This window comes from Ursus arctos, unplaced genomic scaffold (assembly GCF_023065955.2).
Source record: "Ursus arctos isolate Adak ecotype North America unplaced genomic scaffold, UrsArc2.0 scaffold_16, whole genome shotgun sequence".
Lineage (NCBI taxonomy): Eukaryota > Metazoa > Chordata > Mammalia > Carnivora > Ursidae > Ursus > Ursus arctos.
This window is the reverse complement of record NW_026622830.1, coordinates 25,838,826-25,853,595: the sequence shown is the minus strand read 5'-3', so window position 1 is coordinate 25,853,595 and position 14,770 is coordinate 25,838,826. Positions and strand designations below refer to the sequence as shown.

The following is a 14,770-nucleotide window of genomic DNA, read 5'->3' as shown; positions in this document are numbered from 1 at the left end:
ATCCCTGCCCTCTTTCTTTTCACCCTCTCCAGGACCCAGATGGGGGTACCAAGGCTCCAGAAGGAGGCCCTTTGCCTCAGCAACTCTGGTATTGAAGGGTGTGGGGACAGGGAGGTTTCAGGTCCCTGAGTCTGTTCCTCTGATAGGGGCCATGAGTATACCCATTTCTCCTGCTTCTGCCCAAGGGGGAGGCTAGAAGAGGTCAGGGTTCAGTCACTTCTGATCTGTACCCAGGAAATCCACCCCCTCGCCCCCCATGGCAGAAATGCTTTCTTAAAGAGGTATGAGGAGGACTTTGGAGAGCTGGGGCCTCAGGGAAGTCCCCCATTCATGTGGGAAATGCAGGCAAGGGGTGCCTGCCTTTTGAGCCTCGGTTTCTCTGTGCGTGCAAGGGGTCAGGATACCTTTTTTGTAATGGTGTTCCAGGATTCCATAAAAGCCCCTCCCGCTCTGGGGGTCACCACCAGCTCTGCTCCTACCCCGTGTGCCACCCCTGCGTCCTCACTCAGACTGCGGGACAGGGGCTGGGGGTATAACCACTCGTTTGCTTCTGGAGTCCAATCTAGTGAGCCCCAAACAATCTGAGCCTCAGTTTCCACCACTGTAAAATGGGGATAACATTCCAAATGGCACAGTGAAAGGATATAGACAAGCCCAGGACAGAATAAATGCCGCAAATGGTCACAGTTATTATGACCACTCACAATGGGGGGGGGGTGCCGAGTGACAGAGCTTGGGGCTGGAGAATTAGCCCTTCAGGCCAGCCCAGCTTCACCCCCTGCCGGGTGTCTCTTGGCTACACTCCTTTTCTTTCTTCCCTATTCCCTGCTCCCCCTTCCTCCACCTTCCTGGGAAACTCCCTGAGAAAGTCCCCAGCAGGAGAAAGCCTCATATGGGACATTTCCATCCAGGGTCACCTGCCCCTGCCCCGCAATCCCACAACCACAGCCACCGCACGCAGAACCAGGTGTCCCGGCCCTCAGCCCCCAACCATCCAGGAAGCTGACCCTCATCATCACACTGGTTTTATTGGCCCTGAGAGCCACAGAGTAAATCCCAAGGGGGCCCTGCCTCCCCTCTCCCTCAAGTCTGTCCGGAGGCGCCGGGGGCTGGCTGAGTGTTCACTACTCCAGTCTTGGCTTCCTGTCCCGGTCTTTGGCTTGCCAGGCCTGGGTCCCTTGAAAGCTCCCCAGATCCTTGAGTCAGGCTCAGCCTGGAGGGTGTAGTTGGCAGGGGCCCTGCAGGGACTGCCCGAGACCAGGCTGGCTTCACTCAAAGAAGAACATTCCCGGTGTCCGGTATAGGCAGGGGGTCAGCCCCAGTGGGTAGCTGGAGCCTCCCTGAACAGGGAAGCTGCCTGCGACCCAGGGTTCCTTGGGGTCAGCTGGCAGGGGCAGCGGCGCCCGGAGGGAGGCTGGAGGGGTGGCCGGTGCCGGAGAGGGGGCTGCTGAGGCCAAGAGGTGCTCAAGGCCTGGATCAGTCCCCATGCAGAAATTCAGTGCCTGCAGCCGGCACTGGTAGCTGCTCCCGATGCCCGCCTCTGGGGTCACGATGGGCGTGGGGGCCTTGCTAAAACCCTCGGCCTCAGAGAAGCCCGCAGGAAAGCCAAACGCTGGGCACGGGGAAGACGAGGGCGCCACAGGGAGCTCCCCTGGGCCTGCAGGCTTAGGTGTGGGCATTTCTTTGGGCTCCGTGGGCAGCCGGGGCCCGGCATCAGGGGTTGCAGGGCACATGCTAGCCGGCAAGGCCCCTACCAGACCCCCAAACCTTAGGCCCTTGGGCTCGGGCAGCTCCGGGGGGAAGGGGCACTGCCTGCCAGGCGTGGCATCGGGGACTCCTGGATCCTGGCTGCTCACTCTGAGGGGTCCACGGCGTGCCTTGGCAGGGCCCTTGGCTCCCTCGGCACCTGCTCGCCGGGTGAAGCGTCGGCGTCGGCGCAGGAAGCTGCCGTGCTCAAACATGTCGTGGCAGTCGGGGTCCAGCGTCCAGTAGCTGCCCTTGCCCGGCTTGCGGTCATCGCGGGGCACCTTGACAAAGCACTCGTTGAGCGACAGGTTGTGGCGGATGCTGTTCTGCCAGCCGGGCCGGTTGTGGCGGTAGAAGGCGAAGCGGCCCATGATGTAGCGGTAGATGCCACTGAGTGTGGCCCGCTGCCCCGGTGAGCTCTGGATGGCCATGGCGATCAGAGCTATGTAGCTGTAGGGGGGCTTGGTGGGCTCGGCCGCAGGGGCCAAGGGCCCGGGTAGGGGCTGCTGCTGCATGCTGGCCGGGCTGGCCGGGCGGGTGGCGGCCGGGACCACAGAGGGGCCAGGCACAGGCGTCCAGAGCTGGTGTCCGGCACAGCCTGCCTGGGCTGGTTAAAAGGCCCACTAGCCCAGCCTCTCAGCCTGGAAAGGCAAAAAGGGGTGGGCCCACCGGGCTGCCCTCCCTTCCTCCTTCGCCCCCCTCCCCCAAGGCCCGAGAGGGGCGGGCAGGGAGGCCAGGGCTGGGAAGCTGTGAGCAGCTGCCCGGGGTGAGGAGATAGGAGGGAAGGCACTGAGACCCGCAGCCCCCATGTGCTGGGTGGTGGTGGCTTCGAGGGTCAGGATAGGCAACTGAGTGAGACCGAGACACAGAAACAAAAAGAGACAGAGACCGTGAAAAACAGAGAAAGACACAGAGAGGCAGAGACATAACAAGAGAAACAGTGACTCACACAGGGAGACAGAGGCAGAGACATACATAGAGAGACAAAGACAAGACAGAAAGAACAGAGACACACAGAACCAGAAAGACACACGCGCGTGCGCGCGCGCGCGCACACACACACACACACACTACACAGAGAAAGTTAGAATCACTGAAAGAGATCAATGTACAGAGAGAGAGAGTGAAAGAAGATGCAGAGAGAGACACACTGACGAGAGAGACTAGACAGGTAGATTCAAAGGGGCTGAGCTGGAGAACTGGGGGTCCTGCTGGGAAAACCCCAGGGGTCCTCAAGTCCCCGCCTCTAGTTCCTCTTTTCTCCTTTCCTTCTTCCAGGCCTGGGGTCTACTTTCTCCTCCCAGCAGGGTGCAGCCCCTGGGGTCACATTATTCCCGCCCTCCTAGCTCCGGGGCTTTCGAGGGCGGGCACCGTGGAGGCGGTGAGACCCGCCAAACCGCATAGGCTGAGCTCCCCTGCCCTCTAGTGACTGGTGTGGGGAGGACAGCCATCTGGGCAGACATCGCCCCACCACCTCCCAAGAGGCATTTCAAGCAAGTCCCTGACTCCGGCTGAGCCTCAGTTTCCCATCCCAACACTGGAGCTGGCGACTCTTCAGCTGTCTGTACTGTGGTAAGGAGACAACAGGCCCACTTACACGGCACCCAGCACCCTCCAAGAGTTTAGCACAGAGTAGGGGTTTGGACATGACTCAGGAATGTCACTCTGAACTGAGGGTCCCCATCAGCTGCAGCCTTGGGCTAGTGAAGCTAGGACAGTCAGGTCTTCTGAAGGATGGGGTAGCTTACTTCATGCTCTCCCACCCATTAGTGACCAAGTCAGAAGACACCTACTGTGTGCCACTCTCCATGTCAGTCTCCTGACAACTCGCCTTCTCTCTCTGCATTTACTCCTTGGACCAACCCTGCTCTACAGGACTTCAGGACTTCTTTTGAATAGATGGAGAATCTACGCCTCAGAAAGGTTAAGTGACTTGCCTGAGGTCGCACAGCTAGTGAATGACAAAGCTGGGATTTGAATCCAGGACTCTATAACTCCTTAACACCACCCCTTCTACAGAAGAGAAGCAGGGATAGAGGACAGTCACTGGAGCCCCACCAGAACATAGGCTGTGAGCCCCAAGAGAGTAGGGACATGCTGTTTTGTCCGGCACTGGCCTGGACACTGAGTAGGTGCTCAATCAGCATTTGCTGAATGAATAAAAAACAGTGATCTGATTGACTTCTGACCTTTGTTGAAGCATACAGCTCCCCCCCTGCCATAAAAGAGGTGTATTAATATATCACTAAAAGAGATTTATTATGTTGCCATCGGTAGGAGAATCCCTATAAAGAAAGTCAGAAATCAGAAAAGGAAACAAAGTCTGATATCTGGGGCAGGAAACAGTGACTTTACCGCCAGGGCAGGGTCAATTACTTTCATGGTTGAAGGGGCTCCCTCCCAATTCTCAAGGACGCCCTACAACTTGCAGTTTGCAAAGATTAGTGGGGTTTGGGGAGGGGCTGGACCCCTGCCTCCAACTTCCGCTTCTGCCCTAGGGCTGTGTTTGGGGGTCGGCCTCTGCCCCTCCAAACACAGTGTCTACTGGTGCTGGTGGTTCGGTGGCCAACCCCCAAGCTCCCGGTTCAGGCCGAGTTTTCTGATGTGGGACCCCTCCCTGGCCACATAAGAATAGAGACTAGTGGCAAGTGAGAGGAAAGGTCTGGAAACTCAGAGCCCCTCAGAGGCCAGGCAGTTCTGTTATGGTCTGGCTTTACTCTAATCCCTGAGGATCTAATTATCGGTAAACCCGACTTCAAGCAAACCTTATAATGAATCAGTTGCAAGTAAAGTGGGCTCTCAAGTCTACCACCATAGAGCTGTTGGGCTCTCAACGAGAAATGAAGGCTTGTTTCTGCCCCGATTGCTGTTTCCGGAACCTCAAGGTCGAGTTTGGTTTCCTCCTGACTTCCCAGGCCCAGCTGTGAGCTGTCCGCCCACGCGCCGCTTTCCAGGGCTGCGTCTCTGCAGCGGAGAGGATCTGCTTCCGCTGTCCCCACGGACCTGGGCAATGGGTGGGGGACAGCCCCAAGTCCACCGGCAGTTTGGGCAGGTCGGGGGGGGGGGGGTCCGCACCCTCGGAGGGGGTGTGACTTCGGATGGTAGGAGAGGAGGAAGTGACCCTTTATTGCTGGCTCAGCTGCATCAGCAGGTGAGTGACACCATCAGAGATGCTGGGCTGGGGACCTGCCGCCGCTGGGGCACCACGGTAGTGGCACTTTGAGCGCAGGAAGAGCTCGCGGGCGAAGACTGGCTCCACCTGTGAGGGTATTGGAGGCAATGAGCCAACTCTCTTAGTTAGCGCCCCCTATGTTCCGGTGGGAAGTCACAGCCCTAGTGACAGTCCCACCCCCCAGCACTTTACATGCAGGGTCCTGCAGACCAGAGGGTCATCAGGTCAGGAGCTGAGGACTGGAGGGAGTCAGTAAGGTGCTGTTGGAGGCGATTGGAAGGTGTGGCTCTTCGCTGGAGTGGGAGGTGACTCACGTGGGCCATGATGAGCCGCTCCTCGGGCTGCTCTGGGGGCCCTGGGTACTCCTCGCCAAAGCACAGACGGATTTCGTACTCGGGCTCCTGGCGACCGTCCTGCAGGTGGGCGCGCAATTCTACGGGCACCAAGACTGGGGGCTTGGGAATCAGACCTGATGCCCACCTTGCTCTTCTGTCCCATGCCCATGTTCGATAAAGCCACATCCCCATTGTGTGCCCATGCCCTATGCCCACTTCCACATCCCTATACCTGTCTCATGTCCCACATCTGTGCCCACTTCCAGTGCTCATGCCCTGTGCCTTGTGCTCCTATGCTCACCATCATACCTTTATTCCCACCCCATGCCCACTGTCATTCACCTATGCCTACTGAGTGCCCAGTGCCCTAATGCCAGCCTACACTTAGCGCCCTAAGGCAATACATGTGCCCAAGTCTTATGCTTATGCCCCCCACCCAATGCCCCAAGCCTGCCCCCTGCCTACACTCCCCATAAGCCTAAGTCTATATCTGTGCCCAGGTCCCCCAATGCCCATATTCGATCCCACTCCCGGTGCTCGTGTGTCACATCGTTTGTTTCAACATCCACTCCAAACCTAGAATCCATAAGCCCACTTCCCCGCGCTCACATCTCGTGTGTCTACTATCTGTTCACGCGCCTTTGCCCACGGCCCTCGTGCCCAGCCACTCTGTGCCGCGCTGCCAGCGGCCCCACCGTCCCGCTCTTACCCTCGAGGAAGCGGCGCGTGTCGAGCAGCTGGCAGGTGCGCTCGCGCTCCAGCTTGTTGGGCCGCGCGCGGTGCGGGGCGAGCGGGCCGCGCCAGTACACGCGGCCCCGGCACAGGCGCTTGGCGAACACGCCCTCGGGCGCCACCCACAGCAGCACGCCCCGCTCCAGGTGCCGCAGCAAGTGCTGCAGCTCGCGGGCGCCGGGCGGCGGCTCCGGGAAGCGGACCTGCGCGACGCGCGGTGGCGGCCCCAGCAGGCGCTCGGCCGCCGCCGGGGTCGGCCCAGGGCTCAGGCGGCAGCCCTCCGCAGTGCGCGCGGTGGCTTCGCGCACCAGCGTGGCGCCGTAGAACAGCCGCACGTGCAGCCAGCAGTCTGCGGGGCGGGGAGAGGGGGCGCGCGGGGCGTTGGAGGCCCCAGCACCGACCACCCCCTCAACCGGGCAAGGGACACCAGGTCCTGCCGGCCCCCGCCTCGTGAATTGTGGGTGCTTCTTCCAGATTAAATAATGATAATTCTAATGAACTGGTAGTTGAGCCCCATGGTCAAAAGCATAGGATCTGGAGCCATCTGTACAATGGGGGGCATGACACTAGGGCCCTTCCAGTCCTAACCTCTGGGGTTCTAGGAGCTACTTCCTAGCAAATATTTTAATGCTGATAGAAACAATAACAACACAGCAGGCTCCATGCCCATGTCCCATAAGGCCCCATCCGAGGGGCCAGCAGGAAGCTCAGGAGTTAGGGCTGGGGGCTCTGCAGCCAGGCCCTTGGGTTCTGATGTCTCACTGCCACTTAGGAGCTGTGACCCGCTAGTAACTTTCCTGGGACTACTAACTGTGTGATTTGGGGCAAGGTTCTTAACCTCTGTGTCAGGTTTCTGTATCTGTAGAGTGGGGATGATGGCAGTATCTACCTCAGGGCTGTGGGGAGGGCTTCGAAAGATACCTGGCATAAACTAAGCCCTCAGTGAATGTTAGCTATTGTTTTATCGGGGCTGGGTGCTTTGGGGGAAAGACAAAGGCTAGCTGGCCCTGACCCCTGGCTCTCCCCAGTTCTCCACACCAGTCAGAGGGGAGGGCCTTGAGACTCCTTACCAGGGTTGCTGAAGTCCTCAGAGGGCAAGTGGCTCCAGTGGTGTGTAGGGTCCTGTGCATGGTACCCTAGGGAAGGAGGGGAAGCTGTCAGGCACCACCTCACCCTGGGTCTCTTGATCCCTAGGTCGAGGTCCTGGAGGAGGCCAGAGAGGAGGCAGGGATGGTTGAGGAGATCTGGTCCTTACCGTGGTCAGCCAGAGGGGCTGGGAGCCGGGCAGCTGGTGGCAGGGAGCCCTGCTGGGCCAGCCTGGGCGGCTGCTCCTTGTCTTTATCCTCTGTGGTTGATCTGGAGCCATCCTGGCCATTGGGAGACAGGGTTATGAGGGTGGGAGAGGAGACTGGGGGCTGCAGGAATTCCCAGACTGTCCTCTTTGGGGCAGAGGGAGGTCTGGGCAGACTGCAGGCGAGTGGGGTCGATAGAGACTTTGAGGTTTAAGAGCTGAAGACCCTGTCCCTCTTAGAGGTAAAGAGTTGACAGGGTTGTTGGAGGTTATGGGGTCAGAGATGAAGCTCACTGTGATGTGGGGAGAAGTGTGAGGAGCAAATGAGCAGATGCGGGGACAGAGGTGGTAGAGATGGGGAACAGAGGTGACAGAGAAGGGGACAGAGGTGACAGAGATGGGGACGCAAGTGATAGAGATGGGGACAGAGGTGACAACGATGAGGGGGCAGAGGAGACAGAGATAGGGACAGGGGTGATAGAGATAGGGGGACAGAGGTGAGAGAATGGTGACAGAAGTGACAGAGAGGGGGGACAGAATGTGGAATGCATGGTGACGGAGGCACTAGGGACAGTGGATTGGACCAGGCTGGTGGGGGAATGGGGACACAACAATGAACCACGGATGGTGGGGGAGGGGGTGGCAGTAATAGGGGTGATACAGACAGAGCGATGCGGTGGAGATGCTGGGGTGATGGCGACAGCAAGAAGGCTGGAGGGGCTGGTGAGGGAAAGGCAGTGCTAGAGCTGCATCTGCTGGGGACAGAGTGATGGACCCGAGGATGTCAGGGGCAAGGGGTGAATGGGGGGGAAGAGGGCTGATGCAGACGGTGATGGAGCTGAAGACGGTGGAGGTGAAGGGAACGAGGGACCCAGAGATGATGGAGGCAAAGGGGACGGGAGTGGTGCCAAAGATGGGCATGCAGAGGGAGCAGAGGTAAGAGAGGTGGAGCTGGTGAGGGGGGACGGGGACGGTGATGGAGCAGCAGAGGGGGGAGAGGAGGCCAAATGACAGTGCCAGAGAGCACGGAGGGCAGTTCGGGGGAGAGGTGATGGAACTGGCAAGGCTGCGGGGGCTGGAAGGACAACTGACCTGGTCTGTCCCGCAGGCCAGCTCCGTCACTTCTCCAGGGGGTTCCTGCTGGCTCCGAAGAATGTTCTTCTTTTCAGGGGGAGCACGAGCTCTGGCAACTAGATGGAGCAAGAGGCAGGCTGTTGTTTCCTGGGCCTCCAGGGGAGCCCCCCCAACAAAGGTGATCCCACATGAGGGATCAGAGCGTGATCTCAGGGAGGGCCCACCTCTCTCCGGACCTCAGTTTCCTCCTTTTCTAATGGGAAGGGAAACTGAATGTCTACGGGTCCTTCTGCGTCTGCCAGCCCATGAGTTTAGCTTAAGAAGCCCACCATTTCTCAGGTTACAGATGAGCAAGGGGAGGTCCTTATTGCCCAGAGAGCCGTCCTCGGCCACGACCTCCAGGGGCCGGATAGTACCTGGGCCACGGGCACCGTCGGCCACGATCCGGTAGACCTTGTAGGGGTCGGGGCTGTCCAGCTGGTGGCGCTCGCGCACCTCCCGGAAGTCAGCACTCTTGTTGAGGGCACAACGGAGCCGGGTCTTCCAGGTGGGGGGGTCTTCCTTATCAATGCCCTCTAGGTGCTTGCCCTTGTGTATGGCCCAGGCCTGGGGATGAGCAAGGGTACTTGGGGAGGGATAGCCGGGGAGAGGGGGCTGCTGCGTGAGGGGGAGGGGCCTAACTTGCCTCCCACCCTTCTCTCTCTCCCTCCAGGCCTCTGTCCCTCTGCCCCTTCATCCTTTTCTCTGTTCCTCCCTCCCTCCATCCAACACGTATTCCTCGAGCTCCTTCTGTGTGCCAGACCTGAGCCAGTGGCTGGGGACCAAATGAGGAACAAGACAGACATGGTCCCTGCTCTCCAGGAACTCAAGTCTAATGAGCAAAAACAGCGGCGAACAGCTAACTGGAAATAACTACATTCCAAGTTGTGGATTGTGGTCAATTTTAAAAAATAGGATGATGGGATATAAAATATGGCAGTGATTTGCTATCTGGAGAACTATAAAATTAAATGCTGACCTATCGCCACATACAAAGTTGACTCCAGATGATTCAAAAACCAAAGATGAGAGGTGAAACTGGAAGCTAATGGGAGATAACGTGGAGACACTCTTCCAGGGGGAGAGAATGCCTTCTTGAACCCCCTCAAAGGCATGGACCAGAAGGCAAAACAATGACAATGTCTGAAATCGACGAGGGGCTAATTTTAGAACATACAAGGACATTCGCAAACCAACAGGAAACACAGAGCATCCTTTAAAGAAAAAGTTCTTATCAAAGGGCAAAATGGGTGGTTTAGGGGCGTCTGGGTGGCGCAGTCGTTAAGCGTCTGCCTTCGGCTCAGGGCGTGATCCCGGCGTTATGGGATCGAGCCCCACATCAGGCTCCTCCGCTATGAGACTGCTTCTTCCTCTCCCACTCCCCCTGCTTGTGTTCCCTCTCTCGCTGGCTGTCTCTATCTCTGTCAAATAAATAAAAATATTTAAAAAAAAAAAAAGCTGGTTTAGGGAGGAGGAAGCCAGAAGCCCATGAGCATATGAGGATGTACTTAAACTCATAAGTGTCAGAGAAATGCACATAAAAATGTGAGCTATTGGGGTGCCTGAGTGGCTCAGTTGGTTAGGCGTCTGACTCTTGATCTTAGCTCAGGTCTTGATCTCAGCATTGTGAGTTCAATACCCACGCTGGGCATGGATCCTACTTAGATTTTTTAAAAAAGGAGCTATCACCTATAAACCAATAAAATATTTAGCGAGTTGCACAATGCTAGAAGGTGGTGGGGATGCAGATACTGTTGGTAGGCGTGGGATGGTGCAGGCCAGCCTCGTCAAATTAAGACTAAATATACCCTGTGAGCAGAAATTCTAATTCCAAAGGAATTCTCGCAGAGGTTCATGAGAGAGCAGGGCAAGTGGATAAGGGTGTGTGTGTATCATGGCCGCCCACGATAGAGTCAATGCAGCATCTAGAAGCACCCAGGAGCAACAAATTAGATGTACAGAGAACACCCCCAGCAGGACGCCTGGGTGGCTCAGTTGGTTGAGCATCTGCCTTTGGCTCAGGTCATGATCCCAGGGTCCTGGGATCAAGTCTTGCATAAGGCTCCTTGCTCAGCAGGGAGCCTGCTTCTCCCTCTGCCTGCAGCTCCCCCTGCTTGTGCTCTCTCTCTGTCTCTCTGACAAATAAATTAAAAAAAATCTTTAGATGTACAGAGAACAGGAATAAATCTTCAGAGCATGATCCTGAGCAAAAAAAAAAAAAAAAAAGGAAGACACAGAATGAGATCTACAGACAACATGAAGTGTATAAAGTAAGAATACACACAAAACAGCCATGTCCACTCTGCAAGAAAGCATACAGACCAAAGATATTCATTAAACACACTGGAATGACCATAGTGGTGGAGGCATTGAATGAATAAATAAGAATATGAGAGACTATTTTAGAAGGGTCGTCAGAAATGCCTCTAAGAGGAAGTGGCATTTGAGCTGAAGCCTGAATGAAAAGGATGGAGTCCAACAGAGAGCTGGAGGAAGGATGGTTTAGGTAGAAGGAGCAGCAAGTACAAACGTCCTGCGGTGGGAAAAGACTGATAGATTAAATCAAGGCCAGTGTAGCTGGGAGCAGAGGAGCCACAGGGGAGGGCAGGAGGAGATGTATTGCTTGCAAGGATCACATTCAGGGCTGAGGGTGGGTGGGTGGTTTAACTGATGAATCCCATTCAGTCCTTGCCCTCAGAGATTCCAAGCCCGGTGGGGAAACATGGACGCCAAACAGAAAAGCCAGCTCCTGGGTTGGTGCTGCTTGGCAACGGTGAGACGTTTAAGGCTTGACTGGGCTGCTGCAAACAGTGGGCATAGTACCCTAACCTGATGTGGTGGTGAGGGGTGTAGGATGAGTGGTCTGGGGTTAGCACAGTGCCGGGTACACAGTCAGTGCTTTTTTATTGCACTTTAGTTCATTATAGTAAGGCTGTAACTGAAAGTTAACCTGGGCACAGGGCACAAGGTGCTGTCACCATGGTGAAAGAGGGACCTTTGCTTTGTCCGCTGCGGTGTCCCCCAGTGCCCGGAATGGTGCCTGGCGCTCAGGAGATGCTCTGTAAGTATTTGTGGCATGAACTGAGCTGGGCCTTGAGGGTGAGTAGGAAGTTGCCAGGTGGGATGCCGTTCCCGGCGGGGGAAGAGCTTGAGCAAGGGCCTGCAGGTGTGCAAGGGCTTGGTGTGTTCGGGGAACAGCCAGCAGCCTGCGGTTGCCGGAGCTGGGGATGCCTCGCTGAGGGTATGTGTACCGTCGGTTCCCATATTTGTGGGAGTCACGTTCTTTAAAATCGACACAAATGCTGACCGAGCAGATGCAGCGCTGGGTTCCTGGGAGCCCCTGGTCACACCCTTTTCATTAACTAATCAGCGTGTCACCTTGTTTTATGGGTGTTTCTGTGGAAGAAACACTATTTAATATTAACTGTTGCTTTGTTGAACTCAGGGCCGACAGCACCGTAACTCTCGCCTGAATGAAGCTTGTCTGACGTGTATTTTTTTCTGTAAGACACATCACAGCCTTTCTGTGTGTGGGCACATTAGTGCTTCGGCCTTACACAGGCTGGGGGGCCGTCTTAAATAGTCAAGTCACCCACAAAAAGCAGAAACATGAAAAATGTGGCACTAAATAGCCCTTGAAAGGGGCCCCTGTTCCCAGTAGAAAAGCTGGAACGAGAAGGCAGAATGCCACCTGGTCAGCCTCGGCGGGGACGCACGTCTGGGGCCCTGTGTCACCGTTCTGCACATGCCCCTGGGCCGCAAAAGTGCCTTGAGTATTGATTTTGGAATTGCAACTACATCTTAGCAAATAAGCACACTTGCAAATATGGAATCCGTGAATCATGAGGATCGACTGCATGTGGTGGGGAAAGGGCAAGAGGAATGAAGAAAGAAGAGACGGATGGGAGCTGGATCATGAAGGCCCTTGCCCGCCAAGCTTTATCCCGTGCCCTTGGGGGCACCAGGAGGGTGTGAAGCCGGGGAGTCACTCGTGTGGGTCAGTGGTGGACTGAGGGGAGGGGAGGGCCAGCCCTCAGAGTCTCCCTCCTCTGAACAGCACGTGGTCCTAAGGGACGGGCCATGTAACCCTGTTCAACACCTCCTGAGTGCCCTCTGTGGGCCAGGCCCTGCGCTCAGTGCCATGACCCTCCCCTCGGGTAGCTGTAGGCAGGCTGCTGCAGGCGAAGTTGTTCCAATGGAGGAAGCGGAGGGCATCTGGGATGGCCTAGGAAAAGCACTGAGTCGGAGCTTCATATATGCATTCAACCAATGAATGCGTTAGGGAAGGCTCCGAGGAGATGTTTCAGCTGAGCACGATGGGAGTTGGCCAGCTGAATGGGAAGAGGAGAGCGTATTCCAGGCAAGGGGGGCAGCAAGGGCAAAGGTCTAACACTGAGAGAGACTTGAAGCATTTAGAAACTGAAAGAACTGTCCGGCCAGGTCTAAAGCCGGGATAGGGAAGGGTGGGGAGCGATGAGGCCAGGGAGGAACAGTTCAGGCGCTGCTCTGACGTCTTGGTAAGGAGTTGCAGCTTTATCACAAGAGCAATGGGGAGCCAAAGAAGGATTCTGAGTAGGGAAGTGTCAAGGCAAGATTGACATTTAGGAAGAGCTCTCTGGAGGACCGAGGGAGAAGCGAGGGGCAGGGGGAAGCCTGGCGCTCTGTGAGGTCACTGGGATTGTCCTGGTGAGAGACGGTGGGAATGGGTCCAAACAGACGGACTACAGGGATGCTTCATAGAAGAGCCAGCGGGCCTTAGTGACAGAGAGCAGTGAGACTGGAAGGCGGGGGAGAGGCCAGGACTCAGGTGCCTGGCCCTGGGGTCTGGGGGACAATCGGTGCCATCTTCCATTTGGGGACACACACAAGTTTGTCGAGGCGAGCTATTAAGCATGGTGCTGATGATCTGAGTTTGAGAGTTCTGGGGGCCATTAGACCTGCAGGCTTGGAGCCTGAAGGGAAGGCTGGGAACTGTGGGGCTCACGCCAAGGCTATGGAGGAGGGAATGGGCCACGAGGAGGGAGGTCCTGGAGCAGTGCTGAGAGCACCCAAAGAGAAGGGGATGGGGGGGGGTGGAGGGGTGGGGGGTGGGAGGCTGAGAAGGGGAGGGGCAGCAAGGCAAGAGGAAAATGGAGCCGGAGTGCTGGTGGGGGCAGATTCTGGAAACCAAGTGAGAGTTGAAATTTCAAGGAGGAAGGGTCCACCAGGCCCAGGCTTGCCCAGGGGTCAAAGATGACGGTGATGGGATCTTGGGCTTTGGCAACTAGTGATGTTAGCAGGAGGGACAGAAGCCAGACTAGGGGTTGGGGAGGAGAAACTGGGGGCTGTGAGTGAGAGAGTGGTGACCAGGCCCTTCAGCCTGTGAAAGGAGAGGGGACGCCAGAGAAGCCGACGCTGGAGGTGGCTGTGGAGTTTGGGGTGGTGGTGGTGGGCCCCCCCGAAAGGCAGTTGGTTGCTTATTGCTCAGGGGAGAGATTCCAGAATTTCAGTGTTGATGGGAAGGAGGCAGTATGAAGTGAATGAGGACCAAGGCAAGGGAGGGCATCCCTGGAGGAGGTCCCCAGAAAGGCTGCTGTGGGGAAGCACAGAACACGTCCCCAGGCTGCTGGGATCGGCGGTTTGGAGGGGTGGGATGTTGTGGGAATCCCCATCGGTGGCGTCCAGTTTCCCCGCGGGGAGGGAGGAGAGGCCTCCGGGGAGGTGGGGATGGTGCGTGGATGGCACCTTTGGCTGGTTGTTCCGGAGCGCGTCGGGGGGTCTCCCGTATATGCACAACACTGCGCAAGCTAGACACAGTTGAGGCGAAGGGGCGAGCGAGTGGCCCCGGGTCGCACAGCGCGCCCGTCACCCGGGGCGCCCCGCCGCTCCCGCCCCCTTACCCTGAAGAGCGCCGCGTCCTGCTGCGCCCGGTAGCCCTGCCGGGCCGCGTGCTTCCAGGGGATGCGGAAGAGGGTCTTGCCTGCGTCCTCCCAGCGCAACCCCGCGTAGCGCCCGCTCTCGATCTGCGCCACCAGCCAGTCGCGGAGGCGCAGGGGATCCCCGGCCCCCGCCATCGGTCTCCTGCCGTCGGGGACCTTCCCTTCCTCCCTCCGCCAGGGGTCGCCGGCCACCCGGGACGCAGGGCGCCGGTGGCCGGGTCTGGGCCGCGCGGCCGCTGGGACCCCGGCGCGACAGGGAATAGCGAAGCCACCTGGATGGAGCGCGGAGGCGGCGAAACCGAAAGTTCTGGATGGGCGAGTTTCGCTTTCCTTTCTGTCCCACTGCCCGGGAGGCCCTATTTTTTCGCCCTTCTCTGTGGTAGCCTGGCCCGAGGGCGTCGCGCCGCTCAGGGGGCAGTTAGAGGCACGGTGGGACGCCAAGACCCACTGGAGGGTACGGGGA

The 14,770-nt window shown here is 57.5% G+C and overlaps 2 protein-coding genes across 2 annotated transcripts; both read right to left on the bottom strand.

Annotated features, from left to right (window-relative positions):
- Window positions 1-1,009: 1,009 nt before the first annotated feature.
- Window positions 1,010-2,360, bottom strand: FOXS1 (forkhead box S1). The gene has a single exon (XM_044385620.3). The coding sequence runs from the start codon at window positions 2,259-2,261 to the stop codon at window positions 1,269-1,271; it is 993 nt and encodes a 330-aa protein (XP_044241555.2). The 5' UTR covers window positions 2,262-2,360; the 3' UTR covers window positions 1,010-1,268.
- A 2,480-nt stretch (window positions 2,361-4,840) lies between these two features.
- Window positions 4,841-14,770, bottom strand: LOC113258465 (interferon regulatory factor 4). The gene is made up of 8 exons (XM_026503246.4): window positions 14,269-14,770; window positions 8,767-8,956; window positions 8,369-8,466; window positions 7,241-7,352; window positions 7,056-7,121; window positions 5,963-6,334; window positions 5,233-5,351; window positions 4,841-5,005 (listed from the first exon to the last, which is right to left on the bottom strand). The coding sequence occupies exons 1-8, from the start codon at window positions 14,440-14,442 to the stop codon at window positions 4,871-4,873; spliced, it is 1,266 nt and encodes a 421-aa protein (XP_026359031.2). The 5' UTR covers window positions 14,443-14,770; the 3' UTR covers window positions 4,841-4,870.

Excerpts from the sequence above, each read along its gene's own strand:
- LOC113258465 (XM_026503246.4), bottom strand. The coding sequence starts at position 14,442 with ATGGCGGGGGCCGGGGATCCCCTGCGCCTCCGCGACTGGCTGGTGGCG. Across the intron at positions 7,122-7,240 it reads AGCCCCTCTGGCTGACCACG|GGTACCATGCACAGGACCCT; the intron begins GTAAGGACCAGA and ends CTCCTTCCCTAG. Across the intron at positions 5,006-5,232 it reads AGCGGCTCATCATGGCCCAC|GTGGAGCCAGTCTTCGCCCG; the intron begins GTGAGTCACCTC and ends ATACCCTCACAG.
- FOXS1 (XM_044385620.3), bottom strand. The coding sequence starts at position 2,261 with ATGCAGCAGCAGCCCCTACCCGGGCCCTTGGCCCCTGCGGCCGAGCCC.